The sequence below is a fragment of the Ambystoma mexicanum genome, chromosome 13 (genome assembly GCF_040938575.1).
Source record: "Ambystoma mexicanum isolate Mex_15411 chromosome 13, UKY_AmexF1_1, whole genome shotgun sequence".
Lineage (NCBI taxonomy): Eukaryota > Metazoa > Chordata > Amphibia > Caudata > Ambystomatidae > Ambystoma > Ambystoma mexicanum.
Window position 1 is genome coordinate 196,518,107 of NC_090938.1, and position 27,545 is coordinate 196,545,651.

The 27,545-nt window shown below is 49.5% G+C and overlaps 1 protein-coding gene across 8 annotated transcripts in view; it reads right to left on the reverse strand.

The window, feature by feature from the left end:
* The window catches only part of NAV1 (neuron navigator 1), a 999,939-nt gene that overhangs the window by 203,686 nt on the left and 768,708 nt on the right, over positions 1–27,545 (reverse strand). Inside the window, exon 1 of one of the 8 annotated variants that reach the window (XM_069633629.1) lies at positions 23,028–23,249. The exons of the other annotated variants lie outside the window; for them this stretch is intronic. Within the exon in view, the coding sequence (XP_069489730.1) occupies positions 23,028–23,101 (74 nt within the window). The 5' untranslated portion in view covers positions 23,102–23,249. Of the gene's footprint in view, positions 1–23,027; positions 23,250–27,545 lie in introns of those variants that run through there. 8 annotated transcript variants of the gene reach the window in all.

Here is a 27,545-nt window from a genome sequence, read left to right on the forward strand (position 1 = left end):
GCTCGGAAGTCTATGGTGTGCTACTTCCTCCAACACGCCCACCTGCAAACCACCCCCTGCCGCGCGCACGCACACACACACACACACACACACACACACACACACTTACAATGTTCTATTAAATCAAAGGGCATCGGCCTAACCCCCTCCACCCTCCCCCATCCGCATCCCACACACACACACACAAACACACCATTTAACAATCTTGCCCGCACTTACAGAAAGCTACGGTTGTAAAGTCAGCCAGGACTGCGTTGTAATTCTGGGCAGCACCTGTTCTCCGCACAATGGGGGCACGCCAATTAAGCCGCATTTCCTCTGGTCACACCCACGAGAAACAAAGCCACACAAGGATGTTGAATTGTCAATCAAACAAAACACCAACAATTGAATCTAAATGACCCCCACGCAGCCCATCCCAGAACGTGTCTGCACAGGCCCTGTCTGTGTGCTTTGGGCCGAGGCAGACACCGGGCTGCCCCTCCTGTCGCCCGGACATGCCCTAACACCTCCCTGGAGCACAAGCCCCAGTGCCGGGGCATGCCCACCTAACTTGCCATAGAGCCCCCAAACCCCCTGCCCCCCCCCCGCCCCCCCACTGCCCTTCTACCTCAGATCAATGCCACAGGGGTAATGAATTACATTCGAGATTCGTCGACCAAAACTGCAGGTTTTAAACACAAAACCTGATATTCTTCAGGTGCAATAAATCTTTCACCAATCTTTGAACTAGTGTCAGTGGTCTTAAAATAATGTTGGCACTATCCAATTGCTTCGTCTACATTAGCAAAAGAGGCAAATGAGGTTGTCTGGTCAATAACGTGACCACTTTCCGTCCATCCTCGCATCCTCGCAACCCACCCTTCTCGAACACGTTGGATCACCCCTCGCGGCCCTATGATTCGTGGATTTTATTGGCCATGAACATGTCTAGGTTTTCATGTCCCCCACCTGGAATGGCTGACTTCAATACCATCTTGACTTTGGCCAACGCAGGCCATCGAGAGAGAGAGAGAGACACACAACACAGGCTTCTTTTTTGAAGGCATTCGACGCAATAATTTAACAAAATGCACCAGTTAATAAATGCACATCATAGCATACTGGATTCAGAAAGCAGCAGCATTGTCCTCAGAGGTGCTGGGGCCTCGGGCGCACTACACAAACCGGGGAGCAAAACCTTGCCCCTCGCCCCGCCCCCTTATAGATGCTGGCCCTTCCTTGCCTGAAAGCAAGGGTGACCAGATTTCTAAAAAAGAAACCCGGACGGGCCATCGAAATAGAAGTAGGACTAAGTAAATACACATACAACTGGAGTCCTACTTCTATGTCGCTGGGCTGTTTGGGGGCGGGGGGCGGCGGGGAGGGTGTGTGCTAACATGCACACTCCTCTCACTGGAGTAGAGCGCCGGAGAGGGAAAGGGGGAGGAAATGGGGGCTCATTCGAGCAAAAAGATTTGCGCCGAGACCCGATTTCGGGATTTCGAAATCGAGTCCCGGCAAAAAAGGGACCATATCCGAAACCCTGTACGGGGTTTAAAAAAGAAAAAAACTCCCGGGACCCCAGGACGTTGGGCGATTTCCCGGACTGTCCCGGGTAAACACGGACGTCTGGTCACCCTACTGATACCCCACCATCCTGGGAGCTTTTGGCAGCGAGCGGTGGTGGCCCATAATTACGTTATCACGCTGCTCGGCATTAGAGCGTTCCCCCACTTCCTCCAATGGCCATCCACCATGCCGCCCAACACCGTCACCACTGCATGTTGCTGGAGCTTACCAAGATTCTGGCAAAACACTTCAAATACATGTTTGGCTGGAAAGGCAGGGCGTTCTGCACATCTCAAAGCCATGTAGTACGAATGTCTCATCCTTCGAGGCCTTTCTCGGGAATGTGTGGTCCTTCCCAATTATGGCTAGAATATCGAACCATGAAAAGGTGCTGTTATCCAGAGGCACCCGTACACTAATCCGGGGTCAGGATAGGCAGCAGACCAGTCAAAGGAAAGTACATTTTACGTGAAGAAAGAGGTTATGGTCGAAGTTGCTTTTAAAAGACTGCAACCTACTTCTAACCACATCGGAAAACGGGCCTAGTCCTTTGGTGGGAAGGGGCACCACCGATTTTGATACTTTCATAGAACCACAAGTGTAAAACTGAAATCATTAAAAAAAATAAAAATAAAAATAAGATCCTGAGGTCTGCAGAGCTGCTGCCACTTCTGTTGTGGCATCTTCAGCAGCACGCAAGGGGTTAAAAGCACATCATTGTGTTCTGCTTTGTCCCAAAAGCAATACATCAAATGCCTTTGGGTTGGTGGTAGGCTAATAAAATTCCCCATAGACAATGCAGCCATGGGCAAGGGCTCTATCATTCGCTGTGGCGCAGGGACTAACCAATACATGAGGCAAAAACATTAAAAGGCCCGATGAACAACTTCCCATAGACACTGCTCGTGAAGGCTTTGGGTGGTGCATGTTTTGGGGCGCCACTGGGACAAGTTGTGCATGTCATAAATCCTGGATAGTTCTGATCAGCGGTAGAAGCGTACCAAAAAAAAGTAGTGGAACTGTTAACAGTGAAAAATAAAAGCAGTGGAACGCCGCTCCTGAACGTACCCGCTCACTTCGACCATTGGTTCCGATCCAGGTTACTGGCCCGGGGCTGCATTTGGCTACTGTGGAATACTGTGTACTGGTTTGATGACCGGTGGGAGTTTGCCTCCAGGCTGCCCCGAGCCTGCTAATACCACTCTGCCTCGCGCAGGTGGAAGCATTGCCCAGGCCCTGGCACAGGCAGCGATGGACTGCAATGGAGAAGACAGCCCTGCACCTGTCGGCTCTGGTTCCCACGGTTCGGAGCTGGGGCGTGTGGGGGGTATCAGGAATCAACCGGTCCTGCGGGGCACTGTCTGTACCTGCCATTAGCCGGGACCCAACATCCTCCCAGCCGATTGCCAGGGCATATAAAGCACTTCAGGTTTCCCGGCTCTATGTCAACTCCCTCGAGGGATCAGTTCGCTGTGTAATTACCAGGTCAGCATTTATGGTTACTTGGGAAACACCCCAGGGGCATTGGGCAGTTCACCTTTCCCTTTAAAGACTTTCCCTCTTCCCTCCCAGCAGGGGACTGCATCCTCGAAGATCAGGTAAGCTTGTAGATGTGCCCGCCTAAACCCCTTAGAAAGGCGATCAAATGGTCCACATTGGAGCCATGCGGCGTGATGGGCGAAGTGGCAGCCTTCTGAAATCAGATCCAAACATAATATTATTTGCAATGAAATTCACAGACCATTTTAAAAACGGAAGAAAATGTGGTTGGTTAAAGAAAAGGAATGTTGAGCTTAGAGAGCCTGGGCGACATATGTGGCAAGAACCGCAAGCCACCACAGAAACAACCAGATACAAATATTCTTTGGAAGGCAAAAAAAGGCAGCATTTCTTACATCAACAATTGCGATTCATGTATGGTCTTGTCGCATCACCACAGATGGTTACGTCATAGTTACATCATCAATTACGTACTGAAAGTGGGGGAGTGGCGGTGCCACCCCTCCCCCCACGTTCCAGGACAGGCCTGAGGGAAATATGTTACCTTACAAACCGACCAGACCCACTGCACCCGGACCGGTCAGGACCATTCTATGAGCCCCTGGCATGCCACCTCACTGTTCCTCGCCAAACCTATGTGTCCCTTCAAACTGACCCGACGCACTCCACCCGGACCATTCTTTGAGCCCCTGGCATGCCACCTCCCAGTTCTGCGCCAAACCTTGGAACATACCCTAAATCAGCAATACAGCTCCCTTCAAGTGACCAAATGGTTGATCCCTAGCTTAATTCAATGCAATGTGCCATAACCTACTGCAACACAGCAACACAAAAACCTTGATCTAATAAGGTGGGTGGGCGGGAAAATGAACGACTGCTGCCTTTAACGGTCCCGGGCGGGGCAAAAGAGGCAGGAAAACTTGTGCCCCCCCCTTCTTTATAACCACCCAGGACTGCAGGCTGCCACTACCAGTGATGGCGCCTGCCAGTGACATCCCATAGTGCCCGGGTGATCCATCCCCTTCTCTGGTGCCCTTCCCATGCAGGCCTGCCACCACGCCTCCCAATACGGCACCCTGCAAAGTGCCGGCACTTCTCTAAGGAAGTGTGGTGGCGGGTTGTCTATAGTGTGGGCAGGAGTAGACTGGGAACCAAAAGAGGCCCTGGAATGTTTTTTCAAAGTGACCCCATATTACCCATTTTCAGCAAGCCCATCCTTTTTATTATAAGAAAATAAACTAGGCTATCACACAAGGGGCCCACGCTGCAGAGGCCTACCAGGAAATGTTCAGAGTTCTCAATAGGCCAGTGCACCCCTGGGCATGTGGGGAAAGGGTATAGCTTCATTATGCAGGTGAATTTGAGAATTATGTAAAAGAAAAAAAAAAGAAAACAGTAAAAGCTGATAGAGACATGCAAACAACGAGGGTTTCAAGCAGTTCCAACCATTTGAATCCATACGTTGAAATGGTTCTAAACAATGTAAACCCTCGTTCGAGTGGCTCAGACCATAGGTTCAAGCTTTTGCCAACTTTCCCGTCTTAACTTCTTTGCTTTTGATTTTCTTTTCGTTTGTGGTATTATTGCGATTCGCAGTTCATTCCCAGATTGGAATAGATTAGGATCGATTAAGGAGGATTATTCAGTGGTTCAGGAGTAGTTCGACTCCACTTCCAGAACATTTCCAGAGAAGCGTTTTGGTTCAAACAATTATTCTAATGACTCAAATGAAAATTAGGCTCCCTCCAATAGGAAGAGAGTATCACTCCGCTGGTTAATAGCATTAATAGCATCAATTATTTAAGACCCAAACGTTTCTGAATGAGATGAATTTTGCATAAATATTACACTTCACTCTGCCCCTGTGGCTGGTTATTGAGTTCTTGGATTTAACACCCATTAACACAAGCTAGCAAAGTCAGTAGTGAAGGATCATGGGAGTTGCAGTGCAACATTGCATGGGCCACACAACAAGCAAACAGGACTATTAGGAGGTAATGGTTGCTCAGTAAAGAGGTCATAAATGCTAGAATTCTAAATTATATGTTGAAACAAAATTTCTCTTTTTCTCCGGAAGAATTTAGCTTTCGAGTGTTTGAGTGTTAACTGAGGGCTCAAGGAAATTGGTATTATTATAAGGGATTTATTGAGCACGGACCCAGCTTCGAGAACCAACAGAGCGCTTTACAGAAGTATACACCAATGCAGATGCGTAACAGAGCTCTTTTCAGAACTAACAACTAAACAGTTATACAGCAGGTTATACAGAGGAGGCGTACAGCTGTACCGGGTGGCAGGCAGGAGAGGGGCGGGTGACGATAGCGAGTCAGCTGGCATGCATGGCGACATGATGGCCTAGGAATAGAGCAGGAGAGGCTCCTTAATGAGGTGGATCTTGAGTTGTTTTCTGAATTATAGGAGCGGGGGAGGGGCAGTCTGATGCTGATGGGGAGGAGGTTCCATATTCTTGGGGCGTAGGCAGAGAAGGCTTGTTTTCTGGTCCTTTCCTTTTTTCTGCGGTATACGGGTTGCACAAGATTACGCTGACAAAAACAATAACAGGTGGCAGAGGGGTTGCTAGGTTGCCTCACCTGCATCTGGAGTCGACCGTGGATGAGTTAACCACATGTTCAAAGTCCACCTTGTACACATGAATCTTAAGCATTACAGTACCGGGCACAATGATACTAAGCATGGTACTCCCATGCCAGCCACACAGCATGATGTGTGCTACTCCACAGACAGCCATGCCAAACACACCATTCAGTAGCAAATGCTAATTTTCATCTGTAACAGTACTCTACCTATGCGCTCTCACATCCATACAGCTTTTCCCTGCAGATCGGTGGTGGAAGCCGCGCAACCAAGATTATTTGGGACCATAAGGAAAATGCGCATTTCAGGTCGAGTCTACTTCAAGGTCCCACCAGAGAAGTCCAAGGTCGAGTACCTGATGCAGAAAAAATAAGGGTCCTAAATCAAGTCCATGGTGCAATCCACCGATTAGGCATTGACCATAAAACACAGCTGCAAAACCCACTTCACTGTTAATGATCAGATGCACGAGACTCCAAATTCTCAGGGCTCCCTTGCCCCCAGAAGTAGAATGCAAACAGGACTCCAAATGTCACGAGATTGACAAATCCTTTCCCAGCCACAGCCTGCAGATTTAAACCAGCTGAGGTTCATTCTTCCATCTAAAAGGAGGGTAGCGAGTAGGAGTGTCATTTTGGGGTAGTTAGAGGGTTCTGTTGCTACTCTGCGTCACTGCCCACTGCCCTTCCGGAATGCTTTGAATTACCTCCAATTGAACCAAAGTACCAATCATTATGAATGGATTTGGGTTGTTTGACCGAAGTGTAAAGTTCTGCAGCATAATTGACCGAAGTCAATTTAGCCGCAAATTTGTTTTCACTTTGGCAAAACAACCCAAATCATGCTATACTCCAAACCCCACCCTCTTCCCCTACTTCCTTTCTTTCCCCCCGTCACCTACACAGCTTCTCCTGCACTGCTGGGTCCCTCAGATCCGCCCCTCCAACGCATGTCGGATCCCATGTCGCAGGGTACCTTTTTCTTATTTATAAATCTTTAAGGAGTCCGGTGCGGGGAACAACCCTGCAACCCCCACAGACCAAGTGAACAAGGGTGTGGGGGACACCCCTGCAGCCCACCCCCCCTTGTTCACTATAATTCCGTTCGAATGGGAGATTTGATCGCAATGATCGTATTTGATCAACTCTTCAATCAAATCTCCCATTCAAACAACTTTATTCGGTCGGATTGGGTATTACCTTTTTTAATAAGTATACATTTCGTTTTTGATAGTTTTAGTAGCTAATCAGCGTTAGTCGGCTGCAGCATTGAATTTACCAAAACAATTGCTTTCAAAACAAAACGTACAATGGCCATCATCGAGGCCAAATATTGTACAAGTCCACTTCCTTTTGTGCCGTTGGGATGACATGGTGTGTGTTGGTGCTGCCATTAACGCCATTATTTTGGCCAACTCTGCTCATGTGATGGAGTCTGCCCAAGACTGGCAATGATTGCGTCACTCCGATTGTGGATCACCATCCTGATCATATGGATCACTGAACGTGTAGATCATCTTAGCCAAGCCTGACGGCGCGGGACAGGAGCTTCATGAAAAGCGGCAGAAGATCCCTATCCAGCAGCTCCAGAATGGTGACAAGTGTCACAGAAAGGCACATTTCTAAATGCACATTTCTAAATGCACCATACATTTTTATTGGTTCGTCCAAAGTAGGTGTGGACTGGGAACCAATAGCGGGCCTGGAAATGTTTTTCTAAGTGGCCCACTCATTTGAGCAAATGCAGCGGGCTTGAACATCCCCAGTAGCTATGGGTTTGGTGGGTGGGGGGGCTCTTCCATAATAAGATTTGGAATGGAATGTAGTCAGATGGAAAGATCAGGCCAGGGTGCATGGGGGAGAGGGAGAAAGGAGCATAAAACCAAGGTGTTCACGCACACAAGAATCCTATGGTCCCGAGGACCAGCAGGAAATCTCCAGAGTTCCCTGTAGGCTAGTCCTCCACTGGTCCAAGAGATCCCTTTTAATTCGGTAATGGTTCGCTCTGGGCAGGACAGTGGTCATGTTTCATGGGATCACGGACATGCAACCATGTTCCAGGCAAATGTGACCTCAGAGGCACCCACATGGGGATCTCGAGAAAGTCATCGATTCTCAGATCAGATCTCCCAAGAGATGCCAGTAGCCCTCCATATTACAGAAAGAACATATTAGGAATTTCGCAGGTATGCTTGGGTTTCTCCGGTGAAGAGCCCTGGAGCACATGGGATAATTCTAATTACTGCTGTTAAAACAAAGAATGTTGGGTCCAGAGCCTACTCAAGTGGATTTTTTTTTCCACACGCGATCTGCCGGCAGGTTGGTCTACAAACATTTAATTGGGCCATCCTTGAGGCGGATAAAGCCACAGTGAGTTTAATAGGGAAGTTTGGGAATGACCAAAGATCTTCCTGGTGGGTCTGTAGTTCACCAATCTATTCCCAAATAGATCCACCCTAAAAGAGAACACAATTGTATGGGGAAATGGTTCAGGTATTGTTCCAACACGGGGTGTGTGTGTGTGTGTAAGATCACAAAACACAGAGCAGGCCCAGTCTGGCTTCCGTTCAGTCTTCCTTTATGTAACAGTTTGACATCTTCCTCTTCCCCTACTCTTGTGCACTTTTCTAAGCAGATAATGCAGCCCCCCCACCACCCCGTCCCCCAGGATCTGAAAGCCAGTTTGGTTCTATGTTGTGCTGCGTGCACTGAACTTTTGCCAAGGTGTGACAGGCAGGAGTCGGTTTCTTCAATTTAGATTCAATAAAGAAGAACCAAACATCCATAGTGTGAAACAAAAATATTAAAATAAATAACATACACGCATATGAGATTTGGGAATGGGAAATTTGGAGGCGAGTAAAGTGGGTTGAATGAGCAGTGGGGGGGGGTTCCTTTATAAAAGAAAGGTGAGGAATGGGGGGGGAAAGAATATCCCAGTTTGTGAAACTAAAATTGTTGGAAACTGAATTTGCAGAAAAAAAAAATATATAAATAAATCAGAAAATAAAGAAGTGGTCAATTGGAAAAGCTTGCGATGATGTGGAGCAGTGGAATGGGGGTTAGGGGGGGTGGCAGCAGTGTGGTATATAGAGCGAGGTAAGAGTGGAGAAACATTAAGAAGGTAATGTCGGCGCGTGGGAGGAAATCAGTGTAAAATAGCTTCAAGGTGGTGAAAGAACAAAGGATGCCTTGTGTTCTGCGATCCTAGCAGTCATCGTCAGGAGACGACCTGTTAGGGGAGCTCGGAACCCAAAGCAGACCTCTCCGTTTAAGCAGGAGCTGCTGCCAAGAACAACGGAGTGGGCCCCAGAGCATGGGCGGTGGGGCACTCCCTGCCAAGGAGACTGGTTACACAACCCAAGACCCCACCCATCCTAGAACCCCTGCTGCCGGCAGCCAGTTCTAGGGGTGCTTGAAGATCTCTGGGAGCAAGAATCCCCACCGGAGGTCTCCTTGGAAGTCCAAGGAAAAGGGTTTCCCTGGCCACAGGAATACACGCGGAACCTGCAAGACTCCTGTGGAGCCTTAAGACAAGGCGAGAGAAGGCCCGACTACCAGGTGCCAAACCTGCACCTGATGAAGAAGAATGGAGGCCTATAACCTTTCTCCAGAGGTGCACTTCGAGGGCCACTCTGATCCAGAGGTGTACAGAATGGTGGTAGGTTGCCAAAGCTGTGTGTATAGTTTTCGGAGCACCGGGTGGGCATAGTTTCATCATGTCTATACTACTCAAAGTTGCTCTGCCATATTCGGCCTTTAATTTCTGATGAAAATTGCACCATGCTTGCGCGTGGAAAATTAGATTAGCATGGCAGTTTATTGGTGGGCACATCCCAGAGCAATAGCTCTAGACTTCAAGTGTTGCCACATAGTGCCAGGAGATTGTGGCCCAGCTTAACGGGAGAGCACGCATCACCTCTGCCCATAGAGCGTTGCACTGGTCACCTCTGCCCATAGAGCATTGCACTGGTCACCTCTGCCCATAGAGCATTGCACTGGTCACCTCTGCCCATAGAGCGTTACACTGGTCACCTCTGCCCATAGAGCATTGCACTGGTCACCTCTGCCCATAGAGCGTTACACTGGTCACCTCTGCCCATAGAGCGTTACACTGGTCACCTCTGCCCATAGAGCATTGCACTGGTCACCTCTGCCCATAGAGCGTTACACTGGTCAAAGAGTGTTTACAAGTCCTTACTATTACCCATAAATGCTAAGTTGGAAAACATCTGGCAGATCTCAAACAGAGGCTGCAAGTCAAACAAAATTCTAATTTGCTTACCTTGCCCTGCATAAAGTTAGAGAGCACTGGTTAGGAACTGTTTGATAGAGAGAAAGAGAAAAAGAGAAAGAGGGGAAAAGGGTGCAAGGGGGGAGGAAAGAGAAGGATAGAGAGAAAGAGAAAGAAAGACCCTGGGGTGGAGAAGCGAGGGAGGATCACCTGGGTGGAGGGTCCTCAGGGATTGGCAGTGGGGTGTCCACAGCCGAGACATGGTATCCCCCTTTCCCTATTTAAGGCCAATCTCATCCTCCCCTGCCCTTTATAGGCTATTGTAAGCCAGCTCCCCTCATTACCCCACATGTAACACTTGACAGTACTGGAATGAGGAAGAGGCAACTAAGAGTAATGAACAGTACACCATTTAACCACTTTAGCACTGGGAGGAGGAAGATGCATCCAAAGTGTTGTGAGGGTCAGGCATGTCCCTTTAATTATAATCAAGCAACCCAATTAAGAATCTACAATTCAACCTGTCAACGGGTTGCAGGTGTATAAAAATGTGGGCAGAGAACAGCTAGAGAGGAGCAACAGGGAGGCCTCTGTGGGAGAGACCAGCAGGGGACCTTGTTTCAGAGGAGGCAGCCGTGGTGGGACCGGGAAAGGAGCCAGTACACCAGCAGATATCCCAGAGAACTTGTGGGGCCCAAACCAAGTGGGCTGTTTGCTTTCCACAGGTCTGGGATCCTCTGTGACAGAGGACGAGCAGCAGGAGGTGCGAGTGAACCAGGAGAAGGGAGGACAGTGCCTGCGTTCGTAAAGCAGCATAGACATTGCTGGCGTGCAGAGGGAAACAGCCATCAGGCGAGCAGGGCTAGCAAAAGTGAACTTCCTGTCTTCAGAAGCGTGGAGAAAGCAGCAGGAGTCACCAGATGGAGATCCAGAGAGCTGGCGAGTGTCGGGCAGGGTGCTCGAACACCGGGGCCCCCCCAAACAGACCGCAAATAGGGAACGGTCATCGAAATGGAAACTTAAAATTAAGCTTCATGAATACATATTGAGCACCAATTTGAATGAAACCTTGACGTTAAGCATATTAAAAACTGAATGGGATAAAACTTTATGGGCAAAACAAATAACAGGGGACAGTTAAAAGTGCCCATGTGAAAGTGAATTATGGAAAGGGGGCGCAAGTGTGAGAGTGCCATAAAAAGTGGGGTGCAAACAAACCCCCCAGCCCCAAAGTGACATTTTATGAGTGAATGCAGTACAGCAAGGCCAAAGACTGGAAGAGGTGTGCGGCACATGATGGCAGAGCCACAAGGCTTACAAGGAGAAGCCAGAGGAGTGTAACTCTGCACACAAAAGCCAAGAAGTGGATAAAGAGGAACTGAGTGAAGGTGATTTGGTGCCCAGGAGCAAGTACCAAAGAACCTGTGTTAGCTGGAGCGTCTAGGGATCCTGGTTGCGCAACCTGTGATGGGTGGACTCCGCCTAGACCAGTGAACCCTGTATGCTGAAAAACCAAGGACATTGTGAAAAAAACTATGAAAAGCACTGTAAGAGAACTGGTGAGGCAAGCCAGAAAGAGGGTCAGGTTGACCTTAAATTGGGTTAAACTTTTGAAAAAAGACTGAAACAAGTATAAGTGGCAAAGTTAAAATCTTGTGGGAGGGAACCCCGAGACTTGAGAACTGCGCGTGTTGTCTTGAGGGACGGCATGTGTTGTCTTGAGGGACGGCATGTGTTGTCTTGAGGGACGGCATGTGTTGTCTTGAGGGACGGCATGTGTTGTCTTGAGGACGGAGCTTCAAGAGCTCTAGTTTTTTTGTTTTATTAACTATGTCGTTTGAAACTTGTGGTAGGGAACCCTGAGGATTGTGTGGAGCTGTATTGCCTTGAGCTTTAAAAAGGTCATCTTGAGACTTTTGTGGAAGTTTCTAGCACTTGGGGAAGGGAAGCTGAAGAAAATCTGGGAGCTGAAAGAAGCTCAAAACTTTGAGTAAAACAATATTGCTTCTATTATTGATATCCCTGCACATTATTTAGCTTCAGTTTTGAGGGTAAGTTTAGGTTTTGGACACAGAGAGACTTAAGTTGAACTCTGACTCCGACTTTCCTTAGTTTCATTCAGTTAGGGCTATTCCACCTTAGCATAGACAGAGAGAATGAGGCAGGAGGGAGAAAGAGAGAAGGAGGCAGAGACAGAGGGGGAAGAGAGAGAGAGGGGAAGAGAGAATCATGAGATGTGAGGGCCAAACTAGAAAGCAAAGCAGTCAGGAGGCGGTGGATGGAAAATGCCAAAGCGAAGCAGAAGATGCGAAGAACGGAGGCAAAGGGGGGCAAGACAGGCTAAGAACAAGAAAAACAGGGACTTGAAAAGCAAAGACAGAACGTCTGCCACGGGCACCGCGATCTGACAGCGATTACCTCACGTCACTTTAAAATGTAAGACATGTGCAGAACCGCAGAACTGATCCGTGCAACTGCCATACAAAACAGGAGCCACAGAACGAGGGCAAAGTTCATGTGCACTCGCACACAAACAAGCACACTCCTTTCCAACCCACAAATATCACCACACACGCACAAGACAATACTAACCAAAATGTAAAGTGACACTGTTGGCCAACTGCTCGCAGAAACCTATGCGCGCAGAGGCAACTGCAGACAGTTTCCCACACAAGCACACGGTTTACCAACACACAAAACCATAACAAAGGGAACGTTCTCATGGCAGAGCTCCGCGGCCACACAAAGATGCGCACAAGCTCTGTGTGTTCATCACACAGCCAAAGGCCGTTTAATAACAAACAGCTTAACCCACACAGCACCTTCAATGAAAAACGCGAATAGGCACACAGCGTAGGTCTGTCTAGTCGCCACACTTCACAAACACTTTCCCCCCACAGCCGCCTCTCCGACTCAAACTCCAAGCAGGAGGTGTAACTGCCCCGGGCAGGAAGCCACAGCCGTTGCTGCCCTCCACGGCCCCTGCGAGGTCTGATCTCCTCATCTCTCTGGCGAGATCAGATTGCAGCCCGCCTCCCAGAACTGCACAAAAGCCTCCGCGCCGCTGCGGGGAGAGCGGCAGAGCAATACCTCCCTGAAGTAAGGCTTTAACCCTTGACATGCTGCAGAACTTGCCGCCTTCCCCGGAAGTGCGCCGTGTAGATAGCCCAGGAGTTACGAGCTTGCATCTGACAAGCGGCCAGACTGCAAATGACAAGGTAGACTCCAGGCAGTGACTCGGCCCTGCATTTTTTATTGGGTTTTTCATCCTACTGAGGTTAATAAATTGGGACGCAAGAAAACCTGGATTACCAGCGCTTCGAAGCAGGAAGACAATGCCATGAAGAACTGCGGTTCCGAGGGCGTTCAACCTACCAGCGCTTTGAGATCAAACCAATGATACATAAGGCGCTATATAAATGCCAAGTAACATAGCATTATAAAAGCTGCATAGTATTAACATTTGCAAACTTCTAAAGTGAGAACTCTAATCTTGGCACCAGGGCACCTCACTATTGGCCAAACATATCAGATTGTCTTGGCAACCCACAGCAGAGCTAGCGTTCTGGTTACACTCCTGTTGCAGGTCCGGCGCCCACAATGAACGTCATCGCTTCAGTCAATAACAGTGCTCTTTATTGGACCAGACATATAGTGCAGGTGCTGGCAATAGAGCCAGGCTGACTCGTGTGTCCAGGCCCACTCAGATCTCAGACCCCGTTACCTTCTAAACACGACGACATTGGCTGTCCTACAGGCTGCGTGCATTTCACAGGCCCAGGGTTCAAGCAGTGACACAAACCAGTAGTTTAAATCACATATGCTCAGGGCACAGTGAGCAGAGAAACTGTAAAACCACAGATCCAACAGGCCCAGGTCATGGACAGCAGAGCTACCCCTCAGTATTTAACAATCATGGCCATTTGAAAGACACACGCTTATTACAGGCCCGGGTTCAAATAAAGCAACTTAGTTAAGTAGATTTGCCAGGCTTAGACAGGCAGCAGTCCAAAGGGGTAAACGGATCTCACAGGTCCAGGTCATGGACAGCATAGCTATCCCTTAGCGTGTGACAGACAGCAGCCCATAAGGGTAAACAGATCTTACAGGTCCAGGCCACAGACAACAGAGCTCTCCCTCCGGGTGTGACCATTTTGTTTCTTAGCAGAGCTAATCCCCAGCGGCACCAATCTAAAATGCTGCAGGTCCAAGCAGAGCAGAACAGACTTGGACATTCTGCCAGGGTACACATGTTATGTTATGTTATGTTAAGCGAGCTTGTAAAGCGCACGGTCACCAATGGGTATCACGGTGCTGGTAGAGTGGGTAGGCAGACTGGCCTATCCATTCTAGAACAAGTAGGTCTTCAAAGACTTTCTAATCTGAAGATGGTTAGACAGGTTTTTTTTTAGTGGCCACGGCGTAATTTACAGGCTCAGGCCAAAGAGCGCAGAGCCATCCCTCGAGATCCACAGGTATCACGTGCTCTTGCCTCTAAATGAAACCTTTTGGTTGAACAAAATGTACAGGTCCAGTAGAGAAACGTATGTCCGCTTACACGGGTTTTACGGGCCCAGGCCGCAGACATTTTCCAACCGAAGTTACAGGTCCAGGGAGCAGACACAGCTAAATGCCGGGCACCGCAGGAAAGCTGCCCGAATGCACAGGCTCCCCCCTGGCATGGACCAATCCTAAAACCCGGAAGCTCTTCAGTTTCCGGAGCCTCGCGCCTGGAAGCACTGCCCGGACTTTGACGATTCTCACATTTCGTGTAAAGTTTGGAGAGGGGCACACCTGGGGATGAAAGGGTTCTACACAACGCACTCTTTGCTCATTCAAGACACTTCTCACACACGGTATAGGCCCCTGGCAACAATGTGGCGCTGCTCACTTCAAGTCCGTGGACAGACGCCCCCCCCCCACAGAGAGACCCCACACCCTGAGGCCAGGGTCAATAAAGAGACAAGCGAGAGGAGCTGGGAGCACGCGCGAGGCTGCAGACAGACAATGCCGCCTTTGTCACGCGGAGGAACTGAGATCAGAGCGTCTGAAAGGGAACCCCCCCCAGCCCCAGCGAAGGTCGTCCAGGCAGTGGATGACAGGACTCTTCTTTGCCGCATCCGATCTGAACGTGGTAACCTGAGCGTGCACTTTTTCCCTCAAAACTGCGGGAGGTTTACGGTAACGCCCCCCCCCTTCTATCTTATTAAACATAAGCGTTACAAACACGATCACACTCTTTACAAATGGCTCGCTTGTTCCTCGTCTGAAAATCGCCGCGCGTTTCCGTTTAATCGGTATATATTCCCCCTTCATGTGTGGAAAGCCGCGGTGATGACGCGTCAGCCGTGTTCCTTCCAATCCTAAACATGCACGGTTAATTGTGTCTGCGGGTAACTTTAGCCAACCTCCAAGTGGTGCCGGTTTCAGCAGAGCAGGGACCCGCGGCATTAAGTCCCACAGGCCCGTCTCTGCTTCCCCGAGGCCTGGCTCTGCACAGCTGTGCGGCTAAGCACGTGACCGCGGCCTGCAACGCGGACTGCGCCAGAGGGGCTTCGCAGACCCATGCACGTGGCCGAGTTAAATAACACACCCCCGAGCGAGTTTTATTCGTCTCAATTGCACGCACTTGATTCACGTTCGGCGGATGAAAGGGCTGCTCAGCACTTTGTGAATGACACGTCACACACAGAAACGGGCACATCACCCACTGAGCTGCATCATGACGCGGACCGTCTGAGCGATGGTGCTAGCGTGCAACTAGATAATGACTTGGCATTAAAACATTCGCAGTTCACCTTCCCTCCTCCGGTCCACGCGTGTTACCCCCTTCCCCCCATAACCCTCCTATAATGCTCTCCCTTTCGAGTCACCCACAAACTGAAATGGCCTCCGATTGGCCTTTTTGGTAGAAACTCCTAGATCTACACACACACACACCTCAAATAAAAGCTTGGCTCTTGCAGGCATTGGACTGGAGCCAGCTGTCAGGCCTACAAACGTCAACGCGATGCCATCACGCCACCAGCTGGGCCAGGCTATCGGAACCTGCCAACAGGTGCAGGTACACGGGGGTGCTGTCGGCGTCGAATGGCATGTCAGGCTCGGAACATGAAGGGTTTCCCAGAATTCCTCCTTGGCATAGTTACGGATTGGGCTGTACACGGACTACCGTCCCAGCCTGCTTGCTCCACTACACGTGCCAGTTTCCCCGTTACCCGTCCCTTGCCCGCTCCTGGTCTGTCTCACAGCGCCATCCCCAGACCCCTTGACCCAGCTTTCTTCCCATGCAGTTTCACAGCAGCCGCCTTTGCCACTGCACAGGGTTTTGTGGCCGTCACCTGTACCCTATTGCACCCCGGATTAACCGAAACGCTGTATCCCTCTTGATTGACCTGTCCCACTGGCGCTGCCCCATTTTGCCCGGATTAATATGGCTGCCCCATTATGCTCACTGCAACACAGCTGCCCCCAGGTTGCCCGTCTCAACACACCTGCCATGGGAGTGGTGGGGGGGGAGGGGGGTCAATATACCTTCCCCCATTTTATCTTTCTTGCTATACCCACCCCCGTTCTTTGTTTCGCTACGTCTGCCCCACATTTCCTCTCTCGCTTTTTCTGTACGTCACCTCTCTCCCTGTCTGTGGTGTGCATCTCACTATAAACGCATGTTCGTCACACCAGGGACTCCTGGTTTCTTTCTCATTATACAGATGAAGCGGTCACCAGCCTCACTAGCACCAACTTTGTGTCACTAGTCGTCTCGGGAGGATAGCTCTGGGGCAACGCGCTCGCTCTTGGAAGCAAGACGACAAGGAGCAACACAGGTCCGGTACTCGGGTCCGCGCTTAGAAACCTCTGGGTATTAAGCAGGTTATAAATAACCTATCATATCATTATACTCATGTTACCTGCCCTGAGATATGTCAGTCACTCCGTCTACATGCCCTGGCTAACCTTGCCACTGTCGCCGCCACTGGGCTACAAAATGCCAATTACACTGCTCCCCGTCTCACTATCTGGCCCTGTGTTGGATGCCACACAATACAAGCCCCGGTGCCCCCAAACATGCATCCACTCCCACCCTCATACCTGTCCCGCTACACGGGCCCCTATGCGTCTTCACAACAGATCTACCTGATCCCGCGTTACCTCGATACACGGGCCTCACTACATATGTCCCCGTGATCCCAGGTTCACTATAGTTTCCCCGTTTGCCACCTCCACCTATAGAGGAACCCTTGTGATCAGCGTCTCACGAAACCTGCCTCTGTGCTTCCTCACGCAACATCTACCTGATCTTGTGTTACCGGCCCTATGCTAACTCGCCACCTTCCCAATGTTATCCACCTTCCTTGCCCCATGTTGCCCATCCCATTATACGTTCCCATCTCATGGATCGAAATTAAGATCGGATAAACAGGAGCTAAAAGCAGCTCCTGGGTATCCAGCATTGACCAGTGTCTAGGAGCTACCAGTGGGAACGAGGAGCACAAAGCGCTCCATAAATCTAATTTCTACATAAGATGCAAACATATCATTTTGTCCATCATTTATGATCACTTAAGCTTTAAATGTCGAACCAATGTGTTCTAATGTAAATGTATATTTTGTCCCAAATGTGTTAGTTATATTTGTGTAACGCCGAGACCCGGAGGTATCACAATGTTTGTCCAGAAGACCAAAAGGCAGTAACAGAGGCAGACATACAGTTATTTAAACATTAGTCATATTTGTTAAACAGCCATGCTTTCACAAGTTTCTTGAAGCTTGGGTAGGAGTGCTTGTTTCTGATGTTGGATGGTAGGGACCACTCTGCAAATGATGTAGTGAAATGCCCAGTTCTGATCACCCATAGGTGTCTTTGATTGGCATCAGATGGCCTCAGGAGCCAAAAGAAGCTTCTTGGAGCTGTTGGTATCAAGCTCATCAGTCTCTTCAAAACGACAAGCAGGAGCTAAATAGGTCCACTCAATTTCGAACCCTGCCTTCTCCCGCGTTACCCATCCCACTATACCATCCTCATCATATTACCCACCTGACTATACATTCTCCGGCACTACCCATCTCAATATACCTTCTCCTGCATTGCCCATCCTTCTATACTGTGTTACCCATCTCTCTATACCTTCTGTCCATTACCCACCCCACTATACTGTGTTACCCATCTCACTATACCTTCCCTGTGTTGCCCCTTGCTACCACTATCACTAGACCTTCAACCATTACCCATCTCACTCTACCTTTGCTGTGCTGCCCATCCCAATATACCTTCCCTGTGCTACCACCCACTATACATTCCCCGTGCTACCCATCCCACTGTACCTTCTCTGTGCTACCCATGCCACTATACCTTCCCTGTGCTACCCATGCCACTATACGTTCCCTGTGCTACCCATGCCACTATACCTTCCCATTGCTACCCATGCCACTATACGTTCCCTGTGCTACCCATGCCACTATACCTTCCCTGCTCCACCCATCCCACTATACCTTCCCTGTGCTACCCATCCCACTAGAAATTCCCTTTGCTACTCATCCTACTATGCATTTCGTGTGTTACCCATCCCACTGTACCTTCCCTGTGCTACCCATGCCACTATGCCTTCCCTGTGCCACCCATCCCACTATACCTTCCCTGTGCCACCCATCCCACTATACCTTCCCTGTGCTACCCATCCCACTAGAAATTCCCTTTGCTACTCATCCTACTATGCATTTCGTGTGTTACCCATCGCACTATATCTCCCCCTTGTTATCTCACTGTACCATTTTACGTGCTACTAGATCTCCTCCCTTGCTGCCATTCTCGCAATACCTTCCACCATGTAACCCACCCCACTGTAAATTCCTGTTATTCTGCCCCCTCATTACTAATCTATTTATTTGCTTGTTTGTTTATTTTATTTATATTGCGCACCTGACCCGGAGGTAATTGGGCGCTAGAAGGACATTAATGGTTACATGGCATAGTCTAGACAATTGTGTGCATGAGAGATGCAGTTTAAACAGTCAAGGTAAGATTACAATGGTAGATATTTACATATTATACATTATACATGTTTTACATTCCAGCATTAGGTCATAGCAGTAGTACAGGGCGACATAAGTACAAGTTGTGCAGTCCCACCTAAAGGTTTGTGGTATCTAAGAACTGTTGTATTTATGATTTGCTAAGTATCCATGTGATAACATGGCTTCTGAATTTGTTGAATGCTTGAATAGTTTGAATATTCTGCGGGAGAGTGTCCCATAGCTGGGCGGCTAATACAGGGAAGCTAGTGCCTCCGGCTCTTTTTAAATTATATCTGGGCACCACCAGACATCGTATGTTGGATGATCTAGTGATTCTGTTGGACACTTTCCATGTGAACTTGTCTGTGAGATGGGGGGTGGGGGGGGGGCTTGGTAGTTAAGCGCTTTGTGAGTCAGGCAGATAGTTTTTAGGTCAATGTTGTCCTGTATAGAGAGTCACTTGGGTTGCTTTCTGGTTTCTGATATGTGCTCTCTTTTGGGGATATCCAACGCTGCTCTTTTGGGGATATTCATAGCATTGTTATCCACCTCACTATACCTTTTCCTATTACCCCTCCCACTATGCATTCTCCTATTATCCATCCCACTATACCATAAGTGTCACTATCTCACTGTGCCTGCGATGAGTTACCCATCCCACTGTACCTTCCTTCTGATAACTATCTCACTATACCGTCCCTGTATTACCCATCTCACTATACCGTCCCTGTATTACCCATCTCAATATACCGTCCCTGTATTACCCATCTCTCTATGCCTGCCCAGTGTTACCCATCATCCTATGCCTGCCCCGTGTTACCCATCACACTATGCCTGCCCCGTGTTACCCATCACACTATGCCTGCCCCGTGTTATCCATCACACTATGCCTGCCCCGTGTTACCCCGTCACACTATGCCTGCCCTGTGTTATCCATCTCATTATGCCTGCCCCGTGGTACCCATCACACTATGCCTTCCCTGTGCTAACCATCTCACTATAATTCCCTGTATTACCAGGTTATGTTAGGAGAATTTCTTACGCGCACGTTCACCCGAAGGCATCTTGGCGCGAGGAAGAACACAACAGGACCATAGCCAACAGTGGTTTAGAAAGAAAAAAAAAAACGAGTAAACGACAGAAGGTAAAATGATTTCCAGTCTAAGTTTATGCCTTCCCTGTGTTACCCATCCCACTATGCCTTTCCCTGTGCTACCCACCTCACTATTTCTTCCCCGTGTTAACCGTCCCACTATACCACCCATGTGTTACCTATCCCAAGGTTCCTTCCCTGTGTTACCCATCCCACTATAACCCATCCCAATGTACCTTCCTTACATTACCCATCCCAAGGTACCTTCCTTGTGTTACCCATCCCAATATACCTTCCCTGTGTTACCCATCCCAATATGCCTTTCCTTTGTTACCACCCCACTATACCACCCATGTGTTACCCATCCCAATGTACCTTCTCTGTGTTACTCGTCCCACTATGCCTTCCCTTTGTTACCCATCACACTGTACCATCCCTGTATTACCATCTCACTGTGCCAACTCTGTGTTACCCATCCCAATATACCACCTTTCTTACCCATCCCAATATACCACCTATGTTACCAATCCCAGTGTGCCTTCATTGTGTTACCCATTGCACTGTACCTTCCCTGTGTTATCCATCCCACAATGCCTTCCCTGTGTTAACCATCCCACTATACCACCCATGTGTTACCCATCACACAATACCATGGTCTGTTACCCATCACACAATACCATGGTCTGTTACCCATCACACAATACCATGGTCTGTTACCCATCCCAATGTACCTTCCCTGTGTTACCAATCCCAATGTACCTTCCCCTGTGTTACCCATTCCAATGTATCTTCCCTGTGTTACCCACCCCAATGTATCTTCCCTGTGTTACCCACCCCACTGTACCCTTTCCCGTTTTACCCACCCCAATGTACCCTTTCCTGGTTTACCCATCCCCACTGTACCCTTCCCTGGTTTACCCATCCCCACTGTACCTTCCCGGTGTTACCCACCCCACTGTACCTTCCCGGTGTTACCCATCCCCACTGTACCTTCCCGGTGTTACCCATCCCCACTGTACCTTCCCGGTGTTACCCATCCCCACTGTACCTTCCCGGTGTTACCCATCCCCACTGTAGCTTCCCAGTGTTACCCACCACACTGTACCTTCCCGGTGTTACCCATCCCCACTGTACCTTCCCGGTGTTACCCATCCCCACTGTACCTTCCCGGTGTTACCCATCCCCACTGTACCTTCCCGGTGTTACCCATCCCACTATGGCTGCCCGTTTTTTCCTTTCTCGCTATAGCTGTCCAGGTGTTAACCCTTTCTCAATAAAGATGCCCCCCTGTGATGCCCATCTCCCTGGTTCTGCCCCACAGCCTTGTGTGTCACCATACCCACCCCTGGGCCTCCCCGGAACGCTGCAAGGCCACTAGCTTGGTAATAGGTGCCATGTGCATGTATTCGCCCCTGTGCCACATCCTTCTCTACAGTGCCATTTGCTGCATCACACCTCAGTGCTCCGGCTCCACCCTCAAGGATGGTTGCTAGGAAACCGGATCGAATACAAGAATCCCCCCCTCCCCCAATAAAAATCACCACCCATGAAACGGAGCACATGTTCTGCCGTCCCGTATACCACCCTGGCATTAACAGTCCTTTTTTTCCCCAGAGAACATGTACAAAGAAAGGGAAAGCAAAGCATGTGTGGGCCATGCCAGCCTGCAGTGACTGGAGGCGGCGCGCGCGTGCGGGTGCTCAGCCAGCAGAACAAAGCGATGCACCCGCAGCCAACCTGCAGACGGCGAATGCACCGGTGCACGGCAGCAGCACACATGCCCATGCACCCCCCCCCCCCAGATGTGCCAAGGAGGAGCGAGACAGGTTGACAATACCCACGCCCGCCTCAGTCTAATCCACACACTGTGCACCCCTCTCCCCCACCCCCCAATCGCTTCCAGCCATTACAGAGGTTTCATGAGGAGGGGGTGGTGTTGGGACTGTACGGTAATATGCAGAGTGTTCCTGTGCTCTCCCCCAGGAGGGATACATATTGACTGCAAGGACCCTGCCCACACGGGCATTGCCATCACATTCAAAGTTGGGGGGGCGGGGTCGGGGGGGGGGGTGCAGAAATCAGCGACCAGATACCACTAAAGGTCAATGAGAAGGACTGATGCGCCACCCCACGGCCGCGGACCTAGAACATTTAAGACATTCCATGCCCATGGAAGAAGAACCCCCCCCCCCCCCAAAAAACAAATTACTCCCACAAAATGAAGCGAACTAGTGCCACATCCGACGGTATGAACCCAACTCAAATCCGAGGGAGGAAACTTCTGGAGGCGATTCCGAGACAGGGCCTGGGGCAGACCAGGCGAACACAGGGGCAGAGTAGAGGCCACCATCACCCCAACCGCGGGCTGTGCCTGCATGCCCTGGCACGGGCAGGCACACCCCCTTTGCAGCTGGGCTGGGGGAGTGGCAAGGTTGTGGACACTGAGGGGGGTGGGGCGAACACAGACCTGCCCCAGTGCCCCCAATCCCATTCTCAGCGTGCTGCCCACCCACTTAACTTCTCACCTCCCAGGACCCCCCCCAGAGGGCACAAGTAGAGCTGGGGAGTTCAACTCTTCTGGCCAAGAAAGGGGGGGCAGAAAGACCACCACAGCCCCCCAAAAATATATATGTCTCATGCAGGAATATGCACCCCCCCCCTCGGCCAGCCCACCCCTAATTTCTGACCTTCATCAACATTGTTCATATTACCTTAAACACAATAGATGTTCAAGGGGCACGAGGAAGGCACCCGATATCACCCCAATCCCAAGTTACTAAGCAAGTCAAGGCTGCCCTTTTCGGGAGGTGGGTAGGAACACTAGCCATGCCCCCACCCCACAATATCTAGGAACATTTGGAGATGGAAAAAAAAGGCAACCGATCACGAGCGTCCCCCTCCCCTGGCATTCATGGGGGAAATTGATTTTAAGAGATAGGAGCATAACGCGCTGGGTACCTCATAAGAAATGGCATTGGCGGGGGCATCGAAGAGAGGGGCACATCAGTATGCGTCCGTTGTCACGCCTGCTTCCCCTTACCTGCGAGTGAACTGTGCCTGGCGCTCCCCCCTCGGTCTGGGCAGCTGGAGCATTCTCCCCTGCAGGACACTCATGGCCCCCCAGGCTGCTCCCTGCCGCCCCCCGCCGGGTCTTTACGGCACGGCGTCTTCCATGTGCAGGGGGATCCCGCAGCTAGCCCCGTGTCCGGCACACACACACACACACACGCCCCTCTCCGCTGCAGCAGAAATCCGTTTGAGCGGAAGAAAGCCCAGCGCTGGGTGAGGGAGGGAGGGAGGGAGCCGCCTCTCGAGTGGCCCTCCCCCTTTCCGCGCGCACACCCCTGCCCGAGAGAGAAAAGGGCACTCCAGCTGTGCTTAAAGACGCAGGCTCGCCACACTCCGGGACCCGGTGCACCGCACGGCAGAGGAGGAAAGTGGACGCTGTACCTTTAAGCACAGCTGTGCGAGGCGGCTCGGGGCCCAATGACTGGGAAGGGAGGGACAACACACTTATTATTATTCAAAAAAGTCCCCAGTAAGCGGACAGGTTCGTGCCCTGGTGAGATTATATATAATTATGTTGTAGGTCAGAAACTGCCACATTCCAGGTGTGCACATCCACTCCGGGTTTGCCTAACATTCCGGCACTTTTTTTTCATCGCCCCATTTTAAAAGGCAGGACTCAGGATGACATGTACGAGAGCACCATTAAACACAGAGGCGTGCTGGGCTAGGAATACCTGCCATGAGACAACTGAACATCTCTGGCTCAGTCCCTGGGCTGGCGAGTGGCAAACAAGAGACAGAAAGAGCGAGAGAGCAAGAAAGAGCGCAAGAGACAGAGCAAACAAGAGACACAAAGAGAGAGAGCAAGAAAGCGCGTAAGACATAGGGAGCAGAAGGAGAGAACAAACAAGATACAAAGAGAGAGAGCAAACAAGAGACAAAGAGAGAGAGCAAACAGACACAAAGAAAGAGCAAACAAGAGGCAGAAAATAGCAAACAAGAGAGCAAGAGAGCACACAAGAGGCAGAAAGAGCAAGAAAGAATGCAAAAGACTGAGGGAGAGAGCAAAAAAGAGACTCAAAGAGAGAAAGGAAGAGCGCAAGAGACATAGGGAGCAAGAGACAGAAGGAGGGAACAAACAAGAGACAAAGAGAGAGCAAACAAGAGACAGAAAGAGCAAACAAGAGACACAGAATAAACGAGACAGAAAGAGCAAACAAGAGACAGAAAGAGCGAGAGAGCAAGAAAGAGCACGAGAGAGAGAGCAAACAAGAGACACAAAGAGAGCAAGAAAGAGCACAAGAGACATAGGGAGCAAAAGACAGAAGGCGAGAATAAACAAGATACAAAGAGAGCAAACAAGAGACACAGAAAGAGCAAACGGACACAAAGAAAGAGCAAACAAGAGACAGAAAAGAGCAGACAAGAGAGAAAGAGAGCAAACAAGAGACAGAAAGAGCAAGAAAGAATGTAAAAGACAGAGGGAGAGAGCAAAAAAGAGACAAAGCGAGAGAAAGGAAGAGCGCAAGAGACATAGGGAGCAAGAGACAGAAGGAGGGAACAAACAAGAGACAAAGAGAGAGCAAACAAGAGACAGAAAGAGAGCAAACAAGAGGCACAGGGAATAAACGAGACAGAAAGAGAGCAAACCAGAGAGAGAAAGAAAGAGCGAGCAAACAAGAGACAGAAAGAGAGCAAACAGAGAAACAAAGAAAGAGCAAACAAGAGACCGAAAAGAGCAAACAAGAGACCGAAAAGAGCAAACAAGAGGACGAAAGAGGGATAGAGCAAAAAAGAGACGAGAGAGCAAACAAGAGACAAAGAGAGCAAACAAGAGAAACCAAGAGAGCAAGAAAGAGCGCAAGAAAGAGTGAGAGAGAGCAAACAAGAGACAAAGTGCTAGAGAGCAAGAAGGAGCACAAGAAAGAGCGACAGAGCAAACAAAAGACAGAAAGTGCTAGAGAGCCAGAAATAGCACAAGAAAGAGTGCGAGCAAGAAAGAGTGCAAGCGTCAGAGGGAAAGAACAAACAAGAGACAAAGAGAGAGCAAGAAAGAGCAAACAAGAGCCAAAGAGAGGGAGCAAACAAGAGGCAGAAAGAGCGCAAGAGACAAAGAGAGCAAACAAGAGCCAGAAAGAGAGAAAGCAAACACGAGACAGAAAGAGAGAGCAAACAAAAGACAGAAAGAGAGAGCAAACAAGTGACGGAAAGAGAGCAAGAAAGAGCGCAAGAGACAGAGGGTTAGAGCAAAAAAGAGAGAGAGAGAGAGAGCAAACTAGAGACAAAGAGCAAACAAGAACCACAAAGAGAGAACAAATAAGAGACTGAACGAGAGCAAAGAGAAATAGAGCAAGAAAGAGCGCAAGAAAGAGCGAGCAAGAAAGAAATAGAACAAAAGACAATCAGAAAGAGAAAGAAAAAGAAAGAGGAAGTTCGAAAAAAAAGAGAAAATAAATAAGCAAACCGAAAGGACGAAAGCAGAATATAGACGTGAGGAGAGAAGAGAACTGGGTTTAATGTCCAGTTTGTCTTGTGTCAGCACTTACGACACTAATGCCACTTCAAAAGTCACCATTGCCCATTCTGCACAGGAGAACAGAGTACCACTTTCCTGCCACTACTCCCCTACCACCCCACCCCACCAAAGGTCCGACTCCCACCATCCCTAGCCAGTATATTCAAGGGTGAGGGATCATGGGAGTCATAGCCCAAAACATCTGGCTAGCCGATGTTTGCAGACACCCGGCCTACCCGAACCCCCCTCCACCCCCAGATCTATGCAGCTCGCACCTCCACGCACAAGCACGTTTCAAGGAATGGAAGTTGAGGGGACTGACTTTGTCTGAAAGTTCACCTCATTACTGTAATGTCTTGGGGTTCATCAGGATGTTGGGGATTCCATGAACTCTTCAATTCTTGGGTCCCATTCCTTACTTGTGATGCAGTGCCAGTGCCATGACTAGGAACAGATAACAGTCGTTCCTTGCCATACCCAGGCTCAGTGCCCGGCTGCAGATGCCACGTGCAAGTCAATGATTTGGCTGCTGGCAAGAAGAGTATTTGCATGTTATTTGCCAGGCAGTCTATGAAGTGACTGGCACCCCTGGGTTATTGGCACCAGAATCTAGCCCAACCTCTGCTTCCTGGGAGCCCAAGTCTCCTGGCCCCAGAGCAGGTGCTAACAGCAAGACAACGCGGGCGGAAGTGGAAAGCCGCAGAGAGGCTGGACGCCTGCAGAATTAGGGATGTCCTCTCAGTGGAGATAGAGGAATTGAAAAGCCTGGCATGACAGCAAGCCAGCAGCGTCTCAAGGGGTGGGGATGGGATGGGGGACTATAGCCCAGGTCTTTTGGCTGTAGCCCCAGATAGAAGCTCATGTACTACAACCAAAAGGCTAGCTAGCCCCGAATCCCGCCAGTCCAGACATTAGCCTAGCCCCAGATCTTCTCCAGACCTAGCAACACTCCTGCCAACCCCACAAGTGGCTGCACAGCCTACTTCACATCCACCCCTTGAGGAGACTGGCTCAGAGGAGAAGGATTTCCACTTTAAAATGGCCAAAGTTATAGGGCTGGAGGAAATAGAGAGTCTAAACCCAGAGAGCTGTTCAAACAAACACAGAGTGTAGATTTGGACAATTCGATGTATTGCTATTGCCTCTCAATGCCCAAAACAACGGCAGTTAGCCAACACTGATTTGCCTATGGCTGGTCTACTTTTTTCGGGCGCAGACACAATGATTCTCAATGTAATGCCAGTGGTTATGATTAATTCAAAAGCTTCCATTAATCACCTTTTGGATTTTGTTGGTCTCTATAAGAGAGATGTGTGTCCCTTCCTCGCTGAGCCATACGTAAGCAAGCTGCACCTCACATGCAGTGCCCCCCCCCCCAACCCCCCCCCGTCTTCAGTTAATCATGCCTCTGCATGGGACCACGAGTAGGTGATTTGAATGTGGGTTCCCCATGTCCGTACTGACACGGATTTGGGATGAAAACATGATGGAAAACTAATAATCCCAGAAGTTAGTCATCATTTACTTTAATGGTTTTAATCTTCATTTTCAACACGCACCAAATGATCTACATATCAAATTCTGTTTGCACAAAACAGTAACAATGCATCAAAGAAAAACAACACCAATTACCTCCACATTTGACTGCAATATCAGGTATCATGGTAATTAGGATTACCACTAGGAACACCTGAACCTTGTTATGCCCGACACAGCATTTTAGAAAGAACCCTTCCTCAGGTGTACAGTTACGTGAAATGAAGTCCTGCCAACAATGCCCATTAAGGTGTTTATATTCACCATGCCAACCATTCAGTGCCCTGAATGCATTACAACACATGTACAACCGTCACAGCCTGTGCAATTTATGTCCAGTTTCAATGGCAAGGATGTTGAAAAAAATCAACCACAATATAACACTCTCAAAAGATAGAATCCATCCATGCAGGCAAGGAAGGGTCCTTAGAGAAGTACAAGGTTTGCCACTCTGCATCAGACGCCCGTCACCATCCAAATAGAATCCTCAGTCTCAAA